This window comes from Cimex lectularius, unplaced genomic scaffold, assembly GCF_000648675.2.
Source record: "Cimex lectularius strain Harlan isolate CLEC.00 unplaced genomic scaffold, Clec_2.1 scaffold25, whole genome shotgun sequence".
Taxonomy (NCBI): domain Eukaryota; kingdom Metazoa; phylum Arthropoda; class Insecta; order Hemiptera; family Cimicidae; genus Cimex; species Cimex lectularius.
In genome coordinates this window covers 2,334,844-2,362,097 of record NW_019392633.1, presented here as the reverse complement: position 1 = coordinate 2,362,097, position 27,254 = coordinate 2,334,844, and the positions used below count along the sequence as shown (strand labels likewise).

The 27,254-nt window shown below is 33.9% G+C and overlaps 1 protein-coding gene across 3 annotated transcripts; it reads left to right on the top strand.

Moving 5' to 3' along the window:
• Positions 1-505: 505 nt before the first annotated feature.
• On the top strand, positions 506-27,254 carry LOC106668787 (clavesin-1). 3 transcript variants are annotated; one of them, XM_014397882.2, is made up of 8 exons: positions 506-602; positions 17,443-17,579; positions 24,106-24,197; positions 24,270-24,426; positions 24,489-24,682; positions 24,745-24,855; positions 26,931-27,081; positions 27,145-27,254. In XM_014397882.2, exons 1-8 carry the CDS (start codon positions 514-516, stop codon positions 27,171-27,173), a joined length of 960 nt encoding a protein of 319 aa, XP_014253368.1. In that variant the 5' UTR covers positions 506-513; the 3' UTR covers positions 27,174-27,254. The 3 variants fall into 3 exon arrangements, with proteins under 3 accessions (XP_014253368.1, XP_014253370.1, XP_014253369.1); XM_014397884.2 differs by lacking the exon at positions 506-602 and adding an exon at positions 4,573-4,680; XM_014397883.2 differs by lacking the exon at positions 506-602 and adding an exon at positions 14,430-14,551.

Here is a 27,254-nt window from a genome sequence, read left to right as displayed (position 1 = left end):
TAATGATATACATGTATGAAGCCAGATTATTTTTTCAGTATTGTCATATGTTATTTTAATTGTATTATTAATTTTACTACACTTTTTAATGAATTGTTTGATATAACTGTTTTGTTTTTATAATTTTTTTCCATTTGTATGGTAATCTCGTTGTTGCCTTTAATCGAACTTTCTTTCACTTAAGTCATACTATAATCAAGGAGACTGTCAAACAGTCACATATTGTCCTCAAAATGTCTGACAAATATGAAGACTTTCAAAAAATTACAGTATTTTACTTTAAAGAAGAAAATTTAAAATAATCCTACTTGAAGATTCACCATAATCTTGTCTCTATCAATAAACATTTTTAAAAAACCAGCTGTTGAAGAAATTGAAGACTTTAGATCAATTTTTAGTTTGTTCTTTTAGTTTCTAGTTTCAGCCAATATCTTTCTTTATGTTCAATTTGGCAACTTTTTGGCAATACACCAAATTTAAAATCTGGTTAAATTTAAAACTATAAAATTTCTAATGGTAAACATAATGGACAGATCTTGCACCGAAATGACAAAATTCGGGACTCCTGATTACAGGGGAGATCAAGAGATCACAGAAATCAGGTAATCATTGCCGAAAGGCAAATATGAAAAGATCCGTGGGTTTTGTTCATTTCATAAATCACTAGAGTAAAAGAGGGCACATTCGAGTGGGTCATTGGTTCAGATAAGATTAGCCACTAAAAATTTATCATTTCATAATAACAAACATTTTAAAAAAATTGAACAATACAATTGAAAACGGCAAAAAATTCGGGTCAAATTACAAAAGGTTATGTTTTTTGTTTTTTTAACCAATTGAAATTTGTTCACTATTTATTTTTTACTGAGATCAGATATTACTGAAATCACCAATAAATAATTGTAATAAAAGCAAAGGTAAATTTGAAACTTTGTGTAAATAATTATGTATTTATCACATATTGCTAATTTGCTTAAAGATTCAATTTTAAAAATTAACAAATAATCAAGTAAATGTCTTGCTTACTCATGCTGGGTGGTATGCAAGGTATTGGAACAGTTGTCATTATTGATATCATTGTTGTTGTTATTATTGAATTTCGATTATTTGATTTTGAGATCCATGGTAAGATGAAACTGAAGCTTGGTCGTTTCAGATCTTTTGATATGTTTATCCTAGCTTTTCTGGTCTGTCAGACGCATTTCCGCGTTTCGCCATCATCAGTGGAGAGTTTGTGAGGCTTTCTGAGTTATGCCCTTTTATGTGTTATGAAATGAAAAAGGAGTGTATTGGTTTGTTCCAGTGAGTCATTGTTATCTTATATTCTGTCATGTACGTGTTGTGTTCATATAGTTTTAGGTTTTTAAAATATTGCCCTTTTTTGTCTTTGGCAATGGGCTAATTAAACTTGCCCTTGTTAATGAGAGTCGTCGAGGTTTTGTGTGAGATGGCTTGCATAGATTAATTTTCAATAGGTGCCCCTAAATGGCTTTATATGTTCTTTACACTTTCTTATATGCTATCTGCTTGTCCGATGTATATTTGCACCGGATGTTTTTGTGCAGAGAAAGTCCTTCATCTTCGTCTCTATTTAATGTCTGCTTTGAATATGTCATTTTTTATTTGTGTATCTTTTTTACGTCCTGTATTTGAGAGCTGCTATTTTGTGTGTGTGCGGGTGATTTGAGTCGGTTTTTTGGTGTTCTGTTGATTTTCTGTATACAGTATGAGTTAATTTCTCCCCCCCCCCTAATTTTTTTATGGGACATTTTTGGGGAAAAAACCCTGAGGCGCGTAATGTTTAACTTTTTATCTAGTTTCTCGTGAAACAAAAACTTTTGATCTAACTCTTCACGATAACAGAATACGAATTATACTTAGCTATTTCAAATAGCAAGATATTCATTAATGCATATATTTTTATGGTTTTTGACGATGAATTCAACGGTGCAAACGGTTTTTAATTTAGGGCAACCGTTCACAATTTATTCGTAAAATTTTCCCGAACTGTTTTTTGGATAAACGAAATCTTCTACGAATTCAACCAATCACCAATTTGTTTATTTATAATTTTAATTGTATTACGTAGTACGGTACAGAAAGAAAAAAAGATTAACAGGACGCTCTGGATGTGTTAAAGTGTTAAACACAAGTTAAACTCACCCTGTATATCGAACTGCAGTTAGTTGTAAGTTTTTCTAATAATTAAGTCGAAAAAAATTGAACGGCACTGGTCCATCTACACTCCCGACTTTTTTATGTTACTCAACACTTTTCGACTTTGCACCATCTTCAGTGAGGAACCCAATAAGTGACCCAATGCCAGTTCAACATGTTTTCATCGACTCACAGACCTCTTAAGGCCGAGAAACTGTCGTTGTGTTCGGGTTTTGTAGTGAATGCGATGTTTATATGCAAAGGATTCAGGTCTATTAGTATGTTACATATGTTGTTGATGTTTACTATAAAGAATATATCATTAATACATCCGTGTATGTATATGGATAATATTATGTTATGTTATAACAAATTTAGTTTATCTTCGAAGTTTTGTATGAATATTTTTGGTAGTATGGTTGACCATTCACTCATTTATGTGCAAGTTAAAACAGATCTGTTGTTATCTGTTGCAACGTTTCCTTTTCTAATACAAGCCTTTATTTTTCTGGTAGTTTATTTGGGAAAATTTGCTTTCTGTGGTTTTGATAATGTGGTTCCATATCATAATTGTCATTACATCTTCTGCATACTGCTGTGGTTGACAGGCGAAATCTCTACGAAGTTGCCATGGCCACTCAACAACGAGAGAGTCAAAAGTTGGGGTTAATCCATGAGGACAGGCATTCACTCTTTTCTTGTCGAGAAGGACTCATAAGTGGTTCTGCCACTTGTCGAAAATCATTTTTTTCATTATGCTTTTAGCCATCGGCTCTTCTGTTTAGCGTCTCTTGGTCACAGCCCGGTATATCCTACAGCTGTCCTCATGGTTGGTACTATGTATTATGATGTTCAAACCGAAGGTGGAGCTATCTTCTTTCTAATTATCTGTAGAGCAATACTTTGCGGTCATCCCAAAATCTCAGTACCTTGGATACATATTTTAAATGGAGGGGAAACGTGTACGAAAAGTGAGAGGGCAAACTATCTTCAAGGTTTAACATGTAATTTGGGTACTTCTAGGTAAACCGAGAAGTTTCTTTACAAAAATCTTTGAAAGTTTTTCAAAAGTCTTAAGACCGGAAGCCTCAGCTCAGGCTTGAGCGCCATACCGTACGACAGAGAGCAGGACACATTTGTCAACTTTTATTAGAATGAATGAATGAATGAAAAAGTACTTTATTAGATAAACAAATCCCCACCTTCAACCGTTCGAATTTTCCCTCTTTTTGCCATTTATTCTTAAATCCATTATATTTAGTAGTCCGACTGACCAAATGATTCTTTAAATTAATTAATCTTTATGTAAGGTATTAGTTGAGATAAAAAAGTCAGCGTCATGAGCGGGATTCGAACCCACGACCTTTGTCTAAATAAAGATTAATTAATTAAAAGAAGTTATTTGGTTAATCAGACCACGAAATATAATGGATTTAATAAGTAAAACGATATCTCACTAAAACTCTCCCTGGCTTATAACCCCGCTCTGAGGAATATCGAGTACTCTGGTGAGTGTGTGACGTCTGGAGAGTAAAAGTAAGTTATTAACGAGAATGGAGTGGGTTCAACACCGCCCCGAGGAATATCGAGTACTCTGGGGGAGTAAATGTGGCCAGACATCTATGTGGTGATGTGTGTTGTATGTTTTGTTTCCATTCTGTATTTGACAACCTGAGGTACAAACGAGACACTAGCATTCTGGGATATCAACGTAGTATATATTTGAAATCAGAGAGTCAGTAACCACATCGAGGCGCTCCAATGGCTGCAGTTTAATAGAAAATACACGCGAAAGAAGAGAAAAAGAAGGAAAACATGCAGAGGCCGGCGATGACCTCAGCTGTTTATCGGCCCATAAACTTCCCACTTTATTATTATTATTACTGAGTTAAAATTTGTAGTTTGGCACTTAAGGGGATTGAAGATCAAGATTGATTGTGATTGCCCCGTTTCAGATGGTAACCAAACTTAGCGGTTTTGGCTTTTACTTCAATATTTCCTAAAGGATAACTTAGAAGTGAGAGTGACACCCCCTCCCCCAAATACTTGTATTTATTGACAACAGTGACACTAGTAATCGTGGATTTATTTTTCAACCCATTATGAGTTTATTATATGTTTATTTACAAAGACAGGAAACCACAGCTTAAAACCTAATTATCTCACGGAATTTGGACTCTCAAAGTCCCCTCGAAGCTTCGACTTATTACAGGACGTAATTGATTACTTGCTTGTAAACGGTTAAGACATTAATTGAGGAAGTGAGCTCAAATTTTACGATTTTATGATAATAAAGTCTGATCTATTCCCGCCATGACTCAGTTATTCGCAGGCTAACAAAGAAGCAATGGCTAAGTGATAACGATAAAACCGTTTCGGCTTTGTCAACGCCTCGCCTCTCTCTTAGTGAGTCGCGCTTTTGACTTTTATTACCCTTCACCATCCCTTAACGTATATGAGATTCGTATGAGTTATTAAAACGCACGAGGAAGGATTTTTACTTTCATTCCACAGAAAAAGCTAGTAAGTACGCTATCACATAATTTTATATGAAAATTACTAATTGCAGTATTACTTAATATGGCGTCCTATCTCTTTTTTCGACGATTTACTGAAAACACAGTTTTTTATTTTTATTGCAAAAACACTCTATTTTATTTACTGTATTAAACCAAGCGATTTGATAAATAAAAGAATTGAACTTTGATTGGATTTAAACAAGGCTCTTACCTTTACTCCAATTTTATCAGATAATACGTCCTAATTGGTGAAAAAAAATCCAATTATACAAATAACTAAATTGTAGTTAGGTGGTCATAGAATAATCCTAGATTTCAAAAAATCGCCTACATACTTCAATCGTCTGAAAGAAAAAACTACAATCAACTACATAACTTGATTTCCCAAAACTGGGAACCTAAAAATGTCCAAATCGCTTACGGTTTTTCTGAACGAGTTTTTCTATTTCAAATAATTTCCAATTTTCACATAAACATTAAAACTTGACAAAAAACGATTGGGGTTTAATTTCTGATGCTAAATTACATTTTCTCAAAATAATGTTTACTGATATTTAGATAGTTAACTTTATATCGAAATAAATTTGTCTTGAGCCAAAAAAAAAAAATACTTGCAATATATAAAATTGTATTTAAAATTTCTCCGACGTCTGTATATAATATCTTGCTGCTTTAAAAAAATTATCGGTCGTTGAAACGTGAAAAATAAATAAAAGTAAGACCCTCTCAAAAATTAAGTGTTCTTAGGTTTTAGACGAGAGATGGATGACACGTTTGCTTTTCACACCCACCGAACTTCTTCATTGCAACAAGAGGAACTTTTCACCCGTGAAATTTTATTAATAACAACTAAAACTAATTGTCTCAAACTACAATTTGACCACGGGTATTTCAAAAAACATAAACTTCTTTTTTTTAAGTAATTCGGTTAAAAAAACAAGCATATGGTTCCGTATGTGCTCAGTAGTAGGGAATTGATAAAAATTAATAACATATCTTGTTTCGTCTCCGGGGGGATGTTTATCTCGCCTTCTGTATTATTTATCTCTGCAACTTTGAGATGCTGTAAAAACAAACCAGTTTAGTACAGTTTAGCATAGACATATTGGGAACAGAAATTGAATAACACCTTCTTAATTAAAATGTATCATTGTGTGTAAATTGTAGTTCTTTGGCTTGACCTATTTGCCCGTATGGGTAATGGCACTATCATGTCTGTGTGTTTCGATATCAGCTTTTCTTTTATTGTTTTTTTCTTTTTTTGACTTGAAATCAAACAAAACATTTCATCGGCCAAATGGACCACTTGAATAATTACTCTTGGCCAAAAGTCTGTCTAGGTGGAAGAGTTTATCTAATATATTTTGAAAATTCGAAATCTATCATTGCTCAAGTCAGTATCTTTCTCCATCAGGATTCAACTTTACACCCATCTTTATTTAGAAATCGTGAGATGCGGTCTGGTGTGATGTAGGTTTCAGAAAAACATTTTCTTTATCGTGCCAATGTTTCGGTCTTTATTGAGATCATCTTCAGGGCTCAAAGTGTTTGTCTTCTGTGTAATTGTGCCATTCTTGCGTGTCGTGTCGAGATCGAAACGTTCGCACGATAAAGAAAATGTTTTTTCTGAAACCTACATCACACCATACCGCATCTCACTATTTCTAAATAAATATCGATTAACGGTCACTAATCACCACACATTTTTACACCCATCAATCAACAAACAGCTTAAGACTAATTAATAATTCGATCTGATAATTAACCAAAGAAAAATAATAAAAGACCTTTTTTTTGTTAATATGCATATTCATTAATTCTCAATACTTTTTAAATGATTGTTTGGAGATAGTGAGGTGCGGTTTTTTTTGTAAGAATTTTTACATTTTGAAATTCAATTTTATGTTCAGTCTCAAAAACATGTTGAATCCTATAGTTTTTCCTGATTTTGAACATTTTTTTCATGTTGTTTCATTCTGTTTTTTATAAATTGTACAGTTTTTCCAACGTAAGTCTTGTTACAAGTACATTTTAATGGTAAAACTATTTGAATTTGTTCCATTATATTTATTTTGTCTTTTATTGACGTAATTACTGTACTTAATTTTTATTTTAAGTAGACATAAAAACTGAAATCTTTATTTATATTTTCTAATCACCTCATGCACCTCACGATCTCCAAATGATTATTGGCTAACGGTCACTTTTTAAAATAATCATCTTTGTAAATGTTACAACCGAAAGGCCAATTAGGTGAAATTTGGAAATAACAGATAAATCGTAATTGTTACAATGGCCAAATTGGGTCTCAAAATGAGGCCGGGTCCGATTATTGTTTTTATCTGACAAAAACATCTGTTGAAATACACTGATGGACAAATTTAACACACCACTCAATTTATTTTGTTTAAAATTAAATTCATTATCTATCTACATAAGTTACAGGTAATTAGGAACTATCGTAAAGTAAAATTCAAGACGACAATTTTTCGATCAAAATAATACATCATTTGCGATACGACACAAGGAAAATTACCCATAACATACTCAGCGGTTCATACTAAAATATGTTATAAATTATTTTACAAAAATGTTGTTAGAACATACAGGAGAGTTGGAATTTAGATAGGAAATAATGATCCTGTCCGATAACCCTTTGTGCCCAATTAGGAGCCAGCCCTTAAAGCGCATTGGATAAATCAATATTTAGTTAATGGAGCTGATAGCGTTATATTTATAAAGCCGATACGACAAGTGATAAGCAACCTCTTCAAATCTTATGTACCTTCAAGATACGCCACTGGATATCTGAAAGAGAGGTCAAGAAGGTTTTTAGGGATATAGTGATTAATGGACGACAAGTTTGAAATATTGAAAAGTGAAAAATTATTTTTAAAAATTTATACCGATTTCTGATTTATACGAGCTCAAGTCTGCGCTCGCATGTACATAAACGCGCGCGTAGAGCTGATCCTATCACTCCTCGCAGTCCACCGGCAATTCCAGCTTTTGTAATTTACAATAAATTACCAGTAGGCTTCGAGAAGGTGGCAGTCCGTGTTCAGACCTTGGTTTTACCCATCTAGGACAACAGCTAGGTCATGTCAGTTCCTAAATCCTAACCCAGTCACACCATCAGTCACTTAAAACTGCATTCTTTCCTATTTACACATCATTCATTCGGTTGGGGTGGAGAAGTACTCGATATTCCTCTATCAACCTTTTCACCTATTTAACTAACCTAATGAAGGTCGATTGGTTAGTCAATATTCCGCCCTTCTCATACTACACATTCACGCTAATAAATACATTCACTCTCATATTAATTAAACAAAACCATTTCTTTTAATTTAAAGATCTAATAATTCTCCAAATTTCTGTTTTACATTCATAATTTAATAAAATTGAAGCAGGTCCCTAGGAAATAGGATATTTCCTCTAGGGTACCTTTAATTCATACTGTTCATGATGTATAATAATTATAGTTTTATTTTAATTATGATTTAATCGCTTAATTATGTATGCTATTATAAAATAAAGTTGGAAAAATTTAATTTCAAGTCAATTTTTAACTTAGATAAAATGTTATTTTCTCGATAAGCTTCTAATCGTAAAAAACATCCAAAATATTTACAGTATTTGATATCTGCTCATTCTTAGCATTTGATAAAATCCTCTTTGTAAGATTGCCCTCATTCCTTGACCGCTTGTGTTAAAACATGCCCTACATCTTCAACGTTGCTATTTATAAAATAAATATTGGATATGATATGTTCATAGCTCATTATCCGGTCTTTAAGGATGATTGAGAAATGTGTGGCCAAACAGATTTTTAATTCTAATAGATAGTAATTAATGCTTATTCGTCATTATTGTTGTGTTTTTTTTTCTATAAGTTATCTAATCGTTTATAACAGATCAGTTCAGATTACCGAAATAACGGAATATAAATTGTGATTTATTCAAAAACCATCTGGTACAATATCCGTCATGTTCAAAAACGTCATAAATCATCAACAAGCAGAAAATGACTTGCATAATATTCACTCATTACGAGGTCTTACCGAGTCCAAAACAAGATCTATCTGATACAATTATATTCGGTTTCGATTATTTTTGTTTTTCAAATTTCTGTTTGTAGGTCAATTAGATTATTTCGTATGTGAGAAAATGCTTCTTTGTGTTGCCCTTTAACAGGCAACTAGGTGTATTTTATGCAACATACAACCGAGTGACAAAATTATAGATATGTTAAAAAATCACGATTTCAACAGTCAAAAATGATTTCTTTTGCCATTAGAATATTGTTCATGATATTAAAAGAAAATTAACTCTGGAAATGGCTTGATCTGATAATNTAGCTCAGGTGGTAGAGCACCGGCGTATTTAGCCGAAGGTCGTGGGTTCGAATCCCTCTCGTGCCATTAACTTTTTTTCATCTCGACTAAAAACCTTAATTAATCAATAAACAGTATTGTTTTGATTTTGCTGCGACAGAATTATAGACACAAATTTTGTTTACGTTTATTTTGTAACTCCAAAGGTTTATTCAGTATTCACTGTACCGTGCCTTAGAAAAGTGATTACTGTGAGTTCATTTGGAGCAATTCAAAGTTATTTTAAAATTCCCAAAGGAAGAAGATTTTTTGTTGAGGAGCGCCGGTTGATTCACTTACTCAATGAAGATGGAATGAGCTGCCGAGATATCGCTCGACGCATAAAACGGAGTTTTTCCTCCGTATCGAAGATAATACGACTAGGTGAAGACTACGGAAGAGGGCATAGCTTTGGAAGACCTCCTTCCTTGACCAGAAGAGACAAATCGCACATCCTGCGCGTTGCTTCAAACAGCTTTTCGACTGCAAAAGCCATCGCAGGGAAGGCAGGTGTTGATGTTTCTGTTCGAACTGTTCAGAGATTCCTTAAAAAAACTGAAAACAGTCCGAAGAAAACTGAAACGCACCCCAGCTCTGAAACCCCACCACAAACTAGCCCGTGTCAAATTTGTTGAAAACCAAATTTTGAAAAATGAAGATTATTGGCGAAAAGTTATTTTTTCTGACGAAAACAATTCCATTTGGACGGCCCGGACGGATACGCATACTACTTTCATGATCTAACTAAAGAAGAAAAAAATTTGTCACGGCGCCGAATGTGGTGGATCTTTGATGATTTGAGGTTGTATTGGGTGTAATAAAAAAGGTAATCTTTGTTTTCTTCTAAAAAAAGTCAATTCGGAATATTACAAGAAATTACTGGACAAAGAAAAAACTAGTTTCAGCGATTTATGCGAAGGGAATCCAATATTCCAGCAGGACAACGCACCCATACACAATGCAAAAATTGTTAAAGAATGGTTTTCACAAAACAGCATTGAAAAACTTGAATGGCCTGCACTCTCACCAGATTTGAACATTATAGAAAATGAATGAGGAAAATTATCGAGGATGGTATATCAAGACTGTAAGCAGTACAACTCTGTCGACGAACTTAAAACAGCTGTCACCACTGCCTGGAATAATTTGCCTCAAGATTTTATTCAAAATTTGTACAAAACCATTCCAGAAAGATTACTGGAAATAATAAAACTGAGTGGTAATGCCACAAAATATTATAACCTTGTCGCAGACAAAATCGTTTAATTTTAGTATTTTAATTTTTTTTTCTCTTATTTACTGAAAATTTACAGTTTAATGAAGAAAAATATTTATTTCATGGGTTTTGAATAAATATTTGTAGTACAAACCCATTACATTAAAAAATCATAACAATTAGGGTGTGTCTATAATTTTGTCACTCGGTTGTATGTGCCCATGCTTAAATCAAAATCAATTACATTGAAAAACATTCTCTCTCTCTCTCTCTCTCTCTCTCTCTCTCTCTCTCTCTCTCTCTCTCTTTCTCCCCCTCTCACTCTTCCTCTTCTTCTTTTTCTTATCCCTCTTTTTCCTATCATAATATTCTCTCTTTCTTCTCTATCTTTGTTTCTTTGTTTGTTTAATAATCTGAGTCCAAGTTCCTCAAAAGTATGACGAATCTAGGTCACTGCTCTGGTGAATCAGGCATATCTTAAAAGCTATCATTTTTAGATTAAACTGCCCAAATTTTAAGGCTGCCTGTTTCGTTTTCATGCATCAGCTTTAAGTTTTAACAAAGGAAGTGCCTGCAATTTGGTACTACCGGTCGGTTTGGTCTGCCTATCTTCGCTGGTTCGGTCGGTCAGATGAATTTCGGCATTTTGAATCTTTCCCAAGCAAGGACGGGCAGACCGAAATGTGACAACCAAACTAATATTACTTAATTGACTATTTCGCAGAATCTAAATTTAAAAAAATAAATAAATAAATTTTTTAAAAAATAAAATACGGTATATAACAAGAGATTATCAGCTTAATTTTAAATAACCTTTCGACCTGGAACCCATAAAAGCAAATCCTGTAAAGATTATTTTCCTAAACCATTTAACTCCAGGGATTTTCAATTTTTTGAATTTTACGGGACCGTGCATAAATTTTTTTATTGATACGAAATTTGTACCTGCATCTAGAGATGCAACAAAAAAATGATATATTGGGTTGTCCGGAAAATAATGCAGGATTTTGGTATTAAACAAAAAAAAAGAAACTAGTTACTTTAAAGCAATGTTCTTTAATCAAAATAATNTGCATCCAAAATCTCCAAAACCAGGGGAAACACAACAACCTGATGATATCTCGGGTACCAGAGCACAGAGAAATTTTGGGTAACGAGAAAGCAGACAGACTGGCCACAGGAGGATCTGCAAGACTATAAACAAAACAAAAGGAGAAGTGGATAAACTCTAGCGGCGCTAGACATAGTCAACTTATGATGAAACAACCTTCACCAAGACTGGCAAAAGCACTGCTGCAATTGGAGAGGGCCAAACTCAGAGGAGTGGTAGGAGTACTAACCGGTCACTGGCATCTGAGAAAACATCTACACAACATGGGTATCTACAACGATGATCCCATTTGCAGATTATGTAATGAGGTAATGAGGAGGAAAAACAGCCACCTATATCGTCTTCGAATGCGAAGCAACAGCTCAATAGAGATTTAACCTAACGTACGGAAAAAACTTAGGGAATCAAATTGCAGCAGCGACAGTCAATGACCTGATACCGCTAAGAAGAAGAACTAAGGAACTAGGAAGGTACAATAAGCCAGAAGGTTGCAGAGCCTGGGGAGTGCAAACCCCGCTTCCTAGTATCCTTCTTCACCATACCATACCATGTTGATTCACAAATTAACATTCATTAAAAAAAATCATATACATATGAGCATACATATAAATGCATATTTAATATCAGAAAATTATAGTTAAAAAAACAAATAAAAACTTAATTTATAAACACCAACACTGGATTAAGGGACAGTCTTGAAAAAAACATTCAGTTATTACTACCAAACTTTCGACCAATTTTAAGGTCATCATCAGGGCAAAACAATCTTAAATATCTCTACAGATTGGCATATTTAAGTTTTTATAGATAACAGTGAATTACTCATTTGATGTTATAGTCACACGACTGGTTAATGGTCGAAAGCTTGGCAGTAACAATGCCTTGATCCACAGTGTTCGTGAGTTCAAAGTGGTCAATACTTAATTTGCAAAGAGAGAATTTTTTGCTGTATTGCCTACAAGTTTAGAATCCAATTGAATAATTTTCCTGCTGTAATTTGTTCATCTAAATCACTAATATGTTGTGAGTAGTGACTGTTAGTCGATAATTATTCAGAAATCGTGAGATGCGGTCTGGTGTGATGTAGGTTTCAGAAAAACATTTTCTTTATCGTGCCAACGTTTCGATCTTTGTGTGTGGTGATTAGTGACCGTTAATCGATATTTATTTAAAAATCGTGAGATGCGGTCTGGTGTGATGTAGGTTTCAGAAAAACATTTTCTTTATCGTGCCAACGTTTCGATCTTTATTGAGATCATCTTCAGGGCCTGGGATTTACAAACATTTTTACATATAACCATTACATTTTGGATGTGGAAAAAAGTGAATTTATGCAATGCAAAATATATTTTTTATATATTCAATAAAAAAAAGTTTCGATCTTTATTGAGATCATCTTCAGGGCCTGGGATTTACAAACATTGTTAAAATTTAACAAATAAATGTAGGATATGGAAATATTTTGCACTGTATAAATTCACTTTTCTCTACAGTCTACATGTATTTGTTAAATGCAAACAATATTTGTAAATCCCAGGCCCTGACTGAAGATGATCTCAATAAAGATCGAAACGTTGGCACGATTAGGAAAATGTTTTTTGGAACTACGTCAGACCAGACCGCATCTCACGATTTCTGAATAATCATCGACAAACGGTCACTAATCACCACACATTGTTCAAAATGTATCTATCTTAACTAAAAACCTTAATTAATTGGAAGTAGTATTGACATTTAACCCTGAAACAGCCTTTATAGTTTTATTTAAAGATAAATCGCCATTTTTCATCCGTAAATTAGGCTTATTTATACAAAAATTCATTATTATTTTTAAGTAATTTCTAAAAAAAGAAATTTTACTTGCAGACAAGCCTCATGAACAATGTAGAAGAAGGTTACGTACTGTGATTTTAAAATGCGCAGATATATTAAAAGATTTTTTATTTAGTAATCAAATTTTTTGGTGCATTTTTTTATATGCACTACAAAATAATTTCAATTTATTTTAGATGGCTTGTAATTTTTTTAAACAAAAAATCAAATAATAATTTATAAAAATAGAGTGGATCAAGATAAAAATTATTTAATTTAAGTTAAATAATAATTGAAAAATTTACAAAATAACGCATGAAAAATTAAAAAAAAAACTTTTTTTGTCTTAACTGTTGAGCCATTGCCATGACAATTAAAAATATTTTAATAATAAAAATATTACAAAAATTTTAAATTATTATTTTAATTATTCAGAAATTATTATTAGACTTATTGTTTTTTCATTTATAATTTTTTAACTTTTCCATGGGGTTTTTTTAAATTTTGTATTATGTTTACATGAAAATGATCTCAATAAAGATCGAAACGTTGGCACGATAAAGAAAATGTTTTTCTGAAACCTACATCACACCCGACCGCATCTCACGATTTCTGAATAATTAGCGATTAACGGTCACTAACCACCATACATTTCTACACGAGAAGAGCGAACTACATGGGATTCTATGAACAAATTTTTTGAGCCCTGAAGATGATCTCAATGAAGATCGAACGTGGGCACTATAAAGAAAATGTTTTTCTGAAACCTACATCACACCAGACCGCATCTCACGATTTCTGAATAATTAAATCACTAATGATAAAATGCGGAAACTTATGACTGACAAATATAGCGAGAATAAGCAGACCATTATGATCCCGGACAATCAAGATGAAATAGACAGTTTACTAAGTTCTCCTCTAAGTTGCATATTTTAAAATTATGGCCGGTACACGATATTGCATAAAATGAAATAGTTCCTGAATTTTGTCAAAATTACGCTTCTGTAATTTTTCAAAAGTCAACAAAAAATTAGAAAAGTAAAAATCAATCGATTTAAACTTTGTACTCCTTCCGAAGAACGCTGTTTTGTTTTCAGTCTGAAACAATTAAATACTTTATCGCGGAATCCTTTGTTTGTCGGTAAAAACTGTGTTAACGCAAGGGTTTAATCGCGAACGGCCCTTGGCCTGGGGAAAAGATCATTTTTTGTTTCCATTTTTGGTGATGCATCAATGACATTAGATCCTACCAAATCGTCGATACTATTTATCAAGGGGTTTTTTATCAAGGAATAGCCTTGTCTTTCCAAATCAACAGTCAGTAGTCAACGTGTAGCCTTACGGACAACAGGAAAATGTGAGTGTCAAACTAACTCCTGATTTAACATGATTTTTGTTTTGTTTTTTAATATTATCGTCTATGTATGTACTAAAAAGATGGAATCCTCTTTTATTAATTTATTTCACGTATTTCGAAAGACTCTTAAGGAATACGTAAATATTAAGATTTTTTCACAATAACTGATAAATAATCGACTGGACTTCAGTGAATTCCAATTGTCATGATGAAATCAGCATTGTTGGAATAAGATTTCAAAAGGTCGTTTCTCCTTGTTCTCTCGAAAATGTCTGATATGAAATTCGGTTTAGTTAAATGAAAATTGAGATACCCCGAGTGCGTTCATCAAACCAGGAACAGCCTTTCAAGTTCGGTCTAATCGCATTTTGACAATTCAAAAAAAAATTCCTTTAAAATGCCTCATTTTCTATTCAGTACGTTCATATTTGTTTTGTTTTTGGTAAAGAAAACTCAACGGCACAAACTAAATTTTCATCTAGCTACAAAAGTAAGTTTTAGTGAATAAAAACAATTATTTTATTTTGTTCAATCGTACTTATCTGTGGTATTTTTAAATTTATGACTAATGCACTTATTTTCTATAACTTTTATTTCTTATTCGCTATCGGAGTTCGTAAATTAATCACTGCTGTTCTCAAGGCTTTTTCCCTAGAAAATAATTATTGCCGTCATTTTTATTGAAAAAGAATATTTTATGTAAAATGTCCAATTGTGTCTAATGAGAGATGTGCACCTAGTCAAAATGAACTAAATGACAAGTTTATTGTTTTATGTTAACTTTAATAATGATGTGATCCTGCTTGTTTTCGCTTGTTCTTTCACAGAATTTGTGTTATATTTAACATTTACAAAAGTTCAGATAATCATGGTTATACAAAGTAAGATCTAAAAAGCGTGAGGGAAATCTGTTATAACCAGTAAGAACCAGATTTATACATATATATTCACTTTTTCTTTTTTTTTAGCCTCCTTTTTGAAAGTTTTATTGCATGTATCATGCTATATAAAAGCAAATAAACCATAAGCAAGCCACCAACATTTTAAATAATCGAACAAATTAAATCATTAATTGAATTATTAAATAAATCGAAAATTAACTATCGAAAAGAAACGAGCAAAGAAAAGGAAGAAGGGTTTCAGGTAACTAAAAATTTCATGATAAACTAAAATTTTCAAGAAAAGCCCTTCACCTCGTGGGCTGAACTTACTCTTCGGCTACTTTGGCTGTTCCATAATCTCATTCATTTCTTGAATGTAGCTATCGCTCTGTTTCGTACGAAATATATTTATATATAAAACACCGTAAATTAAACCAAATGTCGACATAATTTCACTTTCGAATACTTAAAAATGTGCATTACTTCAAATAATTTTGAAGATTAAAGTTTAATTTTATTTCTTTTTCACATCCTTCAAGTGCATATATAATGACACTTGAATAATTCCCTAATCATTTTTATGCACTTTTATTTTATACTATTTTGTTAGCACTAGAAAGATAAATTTTTAATTACAAAAATTAAAAGTACAAATATACTTTTTTGGAGGACTTTTTTAATGACCGTTAGTTAATGATTATTTGGAAATTGCGGTCTGGTGTGACGTATGTATTAGAAAAACATTTTCTTTAACGTGCCAACGTTTCGACCTTTATTGAGATCATCTTCAGGGCCTTGTGTTGTCTGCATTTCAACAAAAAGGTTCTCTGATTGATAGCCGATGCAAGTTTCTTTTCATTGTTGGCGGTGTTCTTCAGAATATTCTTTGCTTGGTGTCAATATGTAGTTGAAATCTGTTCATAGAATTTTTTTCTTATAAATTTTTTTAAGACATGGAATTTTTATGACTAATTTGTTTTTTTATGTTTTTAAATAATTGTATGTATTTAAGTATATTCATTATTTATTTAAACATTTATTTGGTAGTTTCGGGAAATTACTCCCTTCATTAGCATCTATATTTTTAAAAGACAATTATACCAATGATATTAATATTTTACAACATTTTATTATAAAGCTAACCTTATATTTATTTATAAAGTTTTCTTTAAATCTTTCCATATTGAATCTGTTTATATTATATATTTATATAATGTTTATTTATATAAAATTTTCTATTAATTCTAAGTAATATGCTTATTAATATTATAATTATTTAAAACAAAAAAAGTCGAATTAGTCTTAAAAATTTATGTCTTAAAAAACCCTTTTATATGAACAATGTACACGTTATTTCAAATAAATTTTCAAATTAAAGGTTTCCTTTCTGGAAATGGTGAGGATGATGAACTTCAACAATCATTTGTTTCTTTTCCTTTGTTTTCTTTTGCGGTTATACATGGCCGTTTTACCGGCTTCCCTCTTCACGGCTACATTAATTAACAATAAAACTATTTATATTACAATAATAAAAATATTTAAAATAAACTAGCAGCAATCTGATACTGACCTTTAGAAAATTTATATGCAACTCAATCTTTTTATCTTTATTACATGAAATTCATTATCTCCACCAATTCCTGAAAATAAAAAGCAAAAGCAACTAAATAAAAAGAAACGAAAAAAATTTGACAATTAAAAGTTTATTTTATTTACTTATTATGCTCTTCCTATTTACACATTAAGAAATTAATATGTGTAAATTATAAAATTCTTTTTAAAAAAAGCAACTAAATGTTGATTTTTTTTTAAAATTATACATATTTTTCTTTTGTATTTGCATATTTCTTTTAAAAAAATAAATACATACACTATATGTACCTATTTTATTTTTTATAGTAACCATGTCCCTAGTAATAAGGAATTTATTTCAGGATTCAATAAAAATCCCAATCCCGTTTGTTTATGACGTTTATAATAAATCAAAGTGTAATTTTATGTTTTGTACAGGTCGACTATGGCCGAGAAATTTTGCATCCAAGACGGGCCACCATCGGCTGAAACGTTAGAAATAGCCAAGAACGAGTTGAGGGAGACTCCCGAAGTGGTCGAAGAGGCCCTCTTAAAGCTGAGAGAACTGCTAAAAGGTAATCCCTATGTTTATATCATACAAATTAGTTTTAAATATTTAATTATTGTAGTTGGGTTGTTTCCGTTTATACGGGTCAATCCTCACTGTTTTGGTCTGTCAGTTCTTACCTTCTTTACCCATAACTTGAAATTTTGGAGTAACCAGTTGCCCCTCAGACCAACAACACATCAGCAAAATCTAGCGGGTCCAGACGCCCGCCCATCATCTTAATCAGCATTTCATTAAAATAGTAAAATAAAAACTCTAATCCCTAAATATCCAGGCCTTACTCGTACCTTCTCCCCCTCACTCGCGGGGGAGGGGACCCAGACTCAGACCTGTCGGTTTAAACGTAAGCATTGTTCAGTTTTGACAATAGAATTTCTTTTCTTTTTTTAAGTCTTCCTCGAGCGATTACTTAACTTTGATTAACACACAAAATTTTGATTATCTTTTTCATTAGGCATTAGAATACATCATATAAAAGATCTCCTTTTACATTAATTTCATTTGTCTACGGTTCTATGTAGACCAAAGAATAATATTTGTTGTTGTTCCTATTGTTCTGGCTTGTCCGTTTTCATTGATCCGTCAGGTCTATAAGCAGGTCACCAACAGAAAGAAACAGACCACTGAAGTGGTGAAATTCCGAAATGTTTCTAACAACGAGGATAAACAGATCATGATTGTGTGAAGCGATCAAATTACATCATTCCTCAGACCTCAAAGACAAGAAATGTCAGAATTTAGTTATCATTCTTAAAATTACTAAGTTCCGGAACAAAATAAACTAAATCCTGTCGAATTGAAAATTTGCCTTTCCATTTGTCTTCAACCTATCATTTGGTCTGCCTATTCTCGCTGTGTTATACTGTAAACATGTTTTGGCTTCTTGCTATATTCAGTTTGGGTCTGACCGACACAACGAAGGCATTATGGGTTCAACACCATAGTTTCTTCTTAATTTATCTCAACTTCTTCCATTCTTATGGGCTTTTTCTGTCATATTTGGTCATCCACTTCTATTCAGCTTTCACCTTGCCCTCTTGTGAAACCGCAGAATGGATCCAAACAAAACAAAAGGAAAAGTGGATAAACTCTAGCGGTGCTAGACATCGTAAACTTATGATGAAGCAATCCTCACCAAGACTGGCAAAAGCGCTGCTGCAATTGGAGAGGGCTAAACTCAGAGGAGTGGTAGGAATACTAACCGGTCACTGGCATCTGAGAAAACATTACGCAACATGGGTTCAAACATCATCAACAACGATGATCCCATTTGCAGATTATGTAGTGAAGTAATGAGGAGGAAGAAACAGCCACCTATATCATCTTCGTATGCGAAGCAACAGCTCAATAGAGATTTAACCTAACGTACGAAAAAAACTTAGGGAATCAAATTGCAGCAGCGAAAGTCAATGACCTGATAGCTCTAAGAAGAAGGATTGAGTCTATTGCATTGAACAAAGAAACTAGGAAGGTACAATAAGCCAGAAGGCTGCAGTGCCTGGGGAGTGCAAACCCCGCTTCCTAGTATCCTTCTTCACCATACCATACCATGTTGATTCACAAATTACCATTCATTAAAAAAAATCATATACATATAGATGCATATATATCAGAAAATTAAAGTTAAAAAACAAATAAAAACTTAATTTATAAACACGAACACTGAATTAAGATAACAATAGTATAAGCATGTGAAATGTCTAACTACTGCTGCATTGATCTATTTATTTGACTAAACAATTAACTTCAACGATTGTTATTAAACATTGTTTAAAAATGTGCGGGATAAGGATACGGATAAAAGAGGCGGCCACAAGGCCTTCTACACCTCGACCTAAGTGAATATGTTGTACTCTTCTATTTTTTTATAACTCACTGACCAGCTTCAGGTTGTTAATCAACATCCATAGCCTTGCCTGCGGCTCCTCAGTGTAAAATCTTGCTTCAGGTTTATCCTCTCCTAGCTGCAAGAATCTGCACCTACAAAGATCTTCATAAAAGCAAAAAATGTGCTCTGCTGTTTCCTCTTCTTCCTGAGAGTATCTGTCTATGTGTATGCACCTTCTTAAATGACAGTGCCTTGCCATTAGTCCACCCAGAATCCTGGTTCGATTGAGCTTGCCTTCCAGTAATTTCCTTGTACGTTTTGCGGATGGCCCTTCGATGAATCGCTTCGTGCGCTCATGCCTGGCATATTGTTCCACCACATTTTGGACTCTTTAAGGATTCATTTCTTCTCTTTTTTGTGGCAAGATGCTAGGCCACAGTAGGGTTCGGAGCATAGATAATCCATATTGGCTCCTTTTTTGGCCAAGAGGTCCACTTTATCTTTGCCTCTTGAATACCCAGGGGCCCTGCCAAGGTCAGAACATTGGTGTCGGCTAATAATTTAAATAATAGCTGAGTCTGGATATCTCTTTTTCTCCTTCTTTCGCTTCAAGCACAGTATTCTCCAAATTTTTTGTACAAGGACTCATTGATTTGTTTCGCCGATAGGAGTTTGAGAGGAAATTTATCCAGTTTCATAATTCCCATGTTCTTAAAATGTTTTGCAGTCACTTAAAGTTCAGTTTTAATCTTTCTGCTCTTGTTTCTATTCTAAAGTCATTGTGGTGGATGAAGTTTTTATGTATATCATGTGTAGTTAGTAATTTCGCTTAGGCATCTGTTTTGGAATGTCTGATTATTTTTAATTTAATTTATTTTTTATTTATTTATTTTTTTGCCGGTGATTTTTGAAAAAATCCCATTTGTAAGTATGTCGAGCTCGAATGCAGGGCCGCTGGATTCGAACTCGGGACTTTTAAGTTACAGTGATGAGTGACGTGTCCACGCCTAAACCGTTGCGGCCACCGACGCCCCGATTATTTTTAATGTTCTGTAATATATGACGCTGACTTACAGATCAAATTGCATCCTTTCTGAATTGCATAGAGGGTTTAGTTTGTGTGATTATTTGTTTTATCCATTGGAAAAGATAATGATGGTCATTGTCAATATTGTATCAAAGATATATCCGACATATCTTAAAGGATTGACTTTCATTGATCGCTTGTGTCTTGATTAATCCTCGCCTACAACATTAAATATTTGTTCATACAACAATACTATTTTTGACCCTATTGATAGATATCGTTTCGTCGGCTATCGCAAATTACGCATTTACTTCCTATTTTGCAGGAGCGATCTACCAGTAAGTCTTGACGATGATCATTTCCGTATATTGATAATGTGAAAACAATGCTGGAGTTATCGTTTCTGGGTTCTCTACTAATATTCCCACATTTTCAACCATGAGCAATCAGCACGACATAATGACAATTTGTTACTCCCAGGGTTCAATTTCTGCATGTTTCGTTCTACAAAAGTGCTATATGACCGTAATCACTTTTCAATGTCTGACCGTAATGTTTTTTATGATATCCAAATTTTCGTAAGTATTTGAACGTTGAAGTATTTTTTTAAAGTAGCCTTGCGGGTCGTAATACTTTGACCCGACACAAATTATTTTCAAAGAAATTTAAGATTGAGTAGCTTTATATCTAGACTCAAAGGTATTAGTAAGACGAACGGCGTGTGCAGAACTGAAGGTGAAGGACGCACTGACGATAATTTTTCCCACCGAGGGGACTTGAAAACTATCGCAATAGTGTCTCCGATAGCACAAAGTTCATTTATTATCTTGTTGTACATTTGTCCTAAGATAGCCTGTTTCGACACGTACACAGCCTGCACTCGAGTGTTTTCCTATCGAGAATCGTGTAAATTAAAAGGATTTAAAAACTCTATTTGTCCAAGATAAAAGAAACAATTTTTTCACGGGTAAATTTTATCCGAGATTTCCTATGTAATGATTAATTATTTTTCGATAAGTTTCAACTAATAAAGCTTTTAAATTTATTTGTTCCTGCGTCTGGAGATGCAACAAACAAATGATATATATTGTATTGATTAACAAAATTAACAGTAGATAAAAAAATCATAAACATACATACATACACACACACACACACACACACACACACTTACATGAATACACATACACATAGACTTACATACATATCAAAAATTGTAATTGCGTGAAGGCTGGAAATGTAAGTTGCCCAATGATGACCGAACCTAGTTGTAATTTTGATAGGTCCCTTGGCCACTGTCGATTTATAATAATAAGAGATTGGATGAATTTGATTTTCCGGATCTGAGATCTTTAAACAGATTTCTTAATTTCCTTCCACTCTGTCCAATTTATATCTCCGCATTGACATGAGATGCTATAAACACAGTTATTGTCTAGCGAGTCAGGTGTCTGTTTGATTTACCTGTGTCCTTAATTTGTCCTTAGTGCTGTTTTTAGTCCGAGTTCGTTGGCCAAATCTGTTAGTCCATTTTTCCTTTTGTTTGTTCAGTTTCTGGATGGTGTTGTTTGTATCCATTTTTTTATCTCTATTTTTATTATTGTCGGCACTTCTTTGTCGTAATTTTCAGTCCACTAGTTTTCGTGGTCCGCTTGACCAATTAATATCTTTCAATCAATTTAAAGGTTTTGATTGGTTGAGATAAAAAAGTCAGTGTCTGAGCGGGATTCGAACCCACGATCTTCGGCTAGATACGCCGCTGTTTTACCAGTTGAGGTCACGACAGCTCAAGTGGCAGATCAGCAGCGTATCTAGCCGAAGATCGTCGGTTCGAATTCCGCTTGTGACACTGGCTTTTCTATCTCAATTAAAAACCTTAATTAATTTAAAGAAATTTTCAGTGTTGAGTTTCAGTGTTTTTAGTCTGTGGATCATGTGCCACAATGCTGCAATTTGTTTTCCAATATCAGTACCCTTGCCATTGGGCCTTATATTTTCTACCGGTTCCCCGGTATGGATTATAGGTATTTGTATATACATAATTCAATAATTAATATAGATATTTACATACACATGATAATAGACAAAGAAATATTTACAAATTTGCTAGATTCAAACGATTGATAAATTAATCCATATTTGTTTAGCGGAATTGACCACATTAATTATTTCAATTAATTATTCTTTTTGTCTTACACCTTGGTTGAGGTGGAAAAGTTAGTGTCATAAGCGGGATTCGATCCTACGACCTTCGGCTGAATACGCCGCTGCTCTGTCCACTCTAACAACCTGCCGAAGGTCGTAGGTGCGAATCCTGTTCGTGTCACTAAATTTTTCCTCTCACCCAAGTCCTTAGATAAAAAGTGTAATTAATTGAAATAATTAATATGAACAATTATGACCGCTAAACATACACGGATTAATGTAACAATTTAAGAAGTAATCACTTCGATGACAGCTCCCCGTGGCCACTTCATAAGTCGCTGTGAATCGAATCCTGAGTACATGACATTTGAAAAAAGGTATAAAAAGAGGGAAAATTCGAAAGTTTGTAGGTTAAGATGAGGAGTTGGTGTCTGAGTGGTTGATGTCCCGAAAGCTCAAGTGGTTAGAGCAGTGACGCATTCGGCCGAAGGCGTGGGTTCGAATCCCGTTCGTGACACTAACTTTTTCATCTCAGCCCAGACCTTAGATAAAAAGGATAATTAATTGAAACTATGATAAACGTTAGAAAGTGAATATAATATGAGCTGAAGATGTCCTTTTCTTCCAATGGCCATGTTCCTTCTTCCGGAACGATCCTCTTGATAAATATTGCTCGTTCTCATTCAAATGACATTTCGTTCAAAAAGGTTGCAGCAGTAAATAATGTGGCTCTATATTTGTTCGCCACCACTGCATGGGCAATTCGGGTCGACGATGATTCTGAAGCGAGATAATTATGACCGGTTTCTTCCATGTTAAAGCCATTGTAGGTGTGAGACATCTTGATTTTCATCCTTGCTATTATATTCCGGATATATCACTTTGTGACACTATCATAGATACAACTCTTTGCTACTGTTCTACATTTTTTCTTATTTACCTTTTTTAAACGTTAGTGGTGTCTTTGCACACGTGATTATTCTCAGTTCTTCTTTCGCTGCGCTTTATGCTATATGGTCTGCTTCCTCCTTTTAATTCGGCGTGGACTTTACCTCCTTGAGATGTGACTATACAGTTTTCCTCCTTTCTTAGGGTTCGCAAACATCTAATTTCCTCAATTATAACTTTGCGATTTTTATGGTCTGTATCATTAACGTGGAAACTTTACTGTCCGTATTTATTCTAATAGATGTACTATTATAGCTTCTCTGTTCTATAAACTATTGAAGTACATTCTTTATGGTCAGGAGCTCGGCAGAAGAACACCAAGCCTTCAGTTTATTTTGTAGAATGTTCATTTCTTTGTGTTGGTGTGGGTGGTTGGATTGTGCTTTCATGATGTAGGTTTCAGTGGGTTTTCTGTAATTTAGAATTCGATTTTATTGTTTCTGTTGTATGTGACCCAGTGCCGGTTCAGTATGAAGTTTTTTTACAATGAAGCCGAGAAAAGAAGTCGGTGGAAATATATACTTTAATCCGTATAGCGCCCAACAGAATTTTTTCACCCTTTGAAATATTACTTGTATGTTTTAGGAGAGCCTTCATTGCAATTTCGAGACGACGATGAAGTATTAAAAATATTTCTTAGACCTTGCAAGTTCTACCCGGAGAGCGCACTTCAATTGGTGAGATTTTATTATTGTCGATTGCGGTTTATTAATAATCACCTTGATGAATTTTGTTAAACGGGAAAACAGATGAAGAAAGTTTCCGATTTCAAAGTGAAGCATGCTGCGGTCATTGGAAGCGTGCTCCCCGACGACGAAAAGTCTGCCATGGTCGATCACAACGTCGTCAACGTCCTCGTCGACAGGGACCAGAACGGAAGGCGGGTACTCATCGCCAATCTTGGCTGTAAGTATCGAATCGGCTATTTGCCTAAACTTATAATTACGGTCTTCGGAGACGTCTTTCAGCACTCTGGGACACCAGGGCGATAAACGGTGACCAGATCTTCAAGCTGTTCTACATGGTCCATGTCCTCGCCATGCAGGAGCCAGAGACGCTGATCCGGGGGGTCGTCGTCATTCTGGACTTCTCGAATATGGGTCTGAAGCAGGTTGCACAACTGACGCCTAGCTTCTCGTTTAGACTGCTCTCCTTCATCCAGGTTCTATTTCTAATGAAAGAAAAAAAAATAGAGCAAAACATCAATTTGTTTGTTATGTTTAGGAGGCAATGCCGCTGAGGCTGAAGCAAGTACACATAGTGAAGCAGCCTTTTATCTTCAACGCCGTCTGGAAGGTTTTCCAGCCTTTTGTAAAAGAAAAGTTAAAAACCAGGGTATGTAAATGACGTTAAACTGTTGGCTAGGCAAATCTTGTAGTTTCCAAGATATACACTGTGCATTTCTAAAATTAAATTTTAGGATAATTTTTAATATATAAAATTTTAATGAACTAACGAAAACAATAATACAGGTACAATACATAAATATAATACAAGTATTTACAACTTGGGAACATCCATGAAAGGGAGATCCGAAGGTTCCATGAATACCAACTTAGACATATATGTAGATGTATTAGTTGGGCTGTATAATATTGCGCCGTTTAAGAGCTGCTGTGTCCCCCGTTCAGTGCTTATAGCACACCGGTGAGAACTAGTTCATCAAGGAACTAGAGAAAGGGTAGCACCACAGTTTGTTGGTAGATGTGTTGGTGTCTGCTCGGCCTCTTTGCAGAATCTGCACGTGTTGGGTAAACTTCTTCAGATGCCTGTTCAGTCTGTAGTATCCTGTTAAGAATCCCATAAGGATTGTAAGTTTTTTCCTGATTACTTTTATGCTTTCTGTTTTTTTTTTCCATCCAAAATTTGCTAGAAGGTGTTGATGTTTCTTCTGCTTCTTTGCAGACTGCACTTGCCATGTTGGGTTATGCCAATCTTCTTCAGTTGCCCATTTGCAGTATTAAGAATCCAGTTAGGATTGGCAGTTTTTCCCTGCTTCCTTTAATGCATTCTATTAGATCTTTCCTTCCAAAGTTTACTAAAAGGTTCTGGGATTGTTTGTATCCAATGAGTGAATTCCATTGTTCCCTGATTTTCTTTTTATCCTTCTGCCTAAGGTGCACATTGATAGTGTAGATTCTCATGCCACTTGTATCAATGTAATGGATAAATCAATGAAAAGAAACATTACCTTAGCTGATGCCCTTATGCTTAAAAAGTGAAAAAAGACCATAACATCCATCACTATTACTGATTGCTGATTTATATAAGCCTAACTTTGTACAGATGTACATACAGTGGTCTTCTCACAGTTCACTGGCAATTCCAACTTTTGCAATTTACAACACAGCATGCCTCGACAATCACCCACTATGGGTGTTAGCAGTCAGTATCAGACCTCGATCTCATTCATCCACTGAGTTGGGCTCTAGGGGTATCAACAATCAGGTCATTTCAGCCTCAACGCAATCAGCTCCTATGTCCAATCTCATTCACAAGCTCGCCTCAATATTCTTCCATCACCCTTTTCACCTACATGTAACTAATCTAACTTGCGTCAACCTCACATGACCTCTCCTTAATCAGATAAAGATGACGTTTCTTCCATGTGTCAGAACCTCCATGGTTAAAAAATATCAAAATTAAAATAATGTTACTATTAAACTAATAAGCTGGAGACTTCATTGATGACCACATCCCTGATTTCAACTTATTGGTGATATCCTGACGGTTGATTCATCCTTCCTTCGTTACTATTTAAAAAAAAGGCTTAACACCTTTTAACGGTTTTTAAACAAAACAACAGTAGTAGTAATATGCAATAAATTATTTGTAAGCATCAAAAATCACCCACCCGGGTGTTAGCAGTCGAGGGGCAGACCTGGGTCTATCTGTCCAGGTGCTGAGGTGAGGTTAGGGTCTAGGTGTTGTCAACAGCTAACATCAGCCCCTAACGCAATCTGTCTCCAGATCCAAATCCACTCTCATTCACTCTTCAATACATTCATTCCTTCAAATTATTTAATTATGAAACCTTTTTTTATGTGTTATATACGTATATGTAAATAAAAATGACAGTTTATGGGAGAAGTGCCAAAAAGTAGTGACGGTTAATACCTTCTAAATAAGCCAAAAAATATAAATAAATATAATAAAACTGTCCAACAATAGAAATCAAGAAAGATTAGGAAAATTTAAATATCCTTATTAATCAAAATATAACCTCAGACGGTCTTAGACCATGAGGAATGACTTTATAGTTTGTTATACATATTATCAAATTGTATTGGGTTGCATACCTTAAAGAATAAACACATAGCAGTTGTAATCAAAGTATAACTAAACAAAACTATAAATTATATTAATATAAATTATACTATTATATAATATAAACTATAAATTTTTATCAGCTTTACTTCCATGGATCGAAAATGAGCACCCTACATGAATTAATGAGCCCCGAATATTTGCCTGAAAATTATGGTGGGAAGTTACCAAAAATAGACTACACGAGCAAAGACTGGTACCCTGCCATCAAAGGCACAGAAGAAAAAATAAAAGGTATACAAGAATTGGATTGTTTTAATATTACACGATTTAATAATTTGTCAATTTTTCTTATAGAATGGAACAGCTGGGGATGGAAGCAATAAATTATTGCCAATAACTACAAAATTTTGATAATGTATATAGCTCTAGATGGAATTCTATATTAAATACAAATTTATTTATAA

Coding starts and splice junctions, on each gene's coding strand:
- LOC106668787 (XM_014397882.2), top strand. CDS start 514: ATGGTAAACATAATGGACAGATCTTGCACCGAAATGACAAAATTCGGG. Junction 24,198..24,269: donor CGGAGAGCGCACTTCAATTG/GTGAGATTTTAT, acceptor ACGGGAAAACAG/ATGAAGAAAGTTTCCGATTT. Junction 24,856..26,930: donor AAGAAAAGTTAAAAACCAGG/GTATGTAAATGA, acceptor AATTTTTATCAG/CTTTACTTCCATGGATCGAA.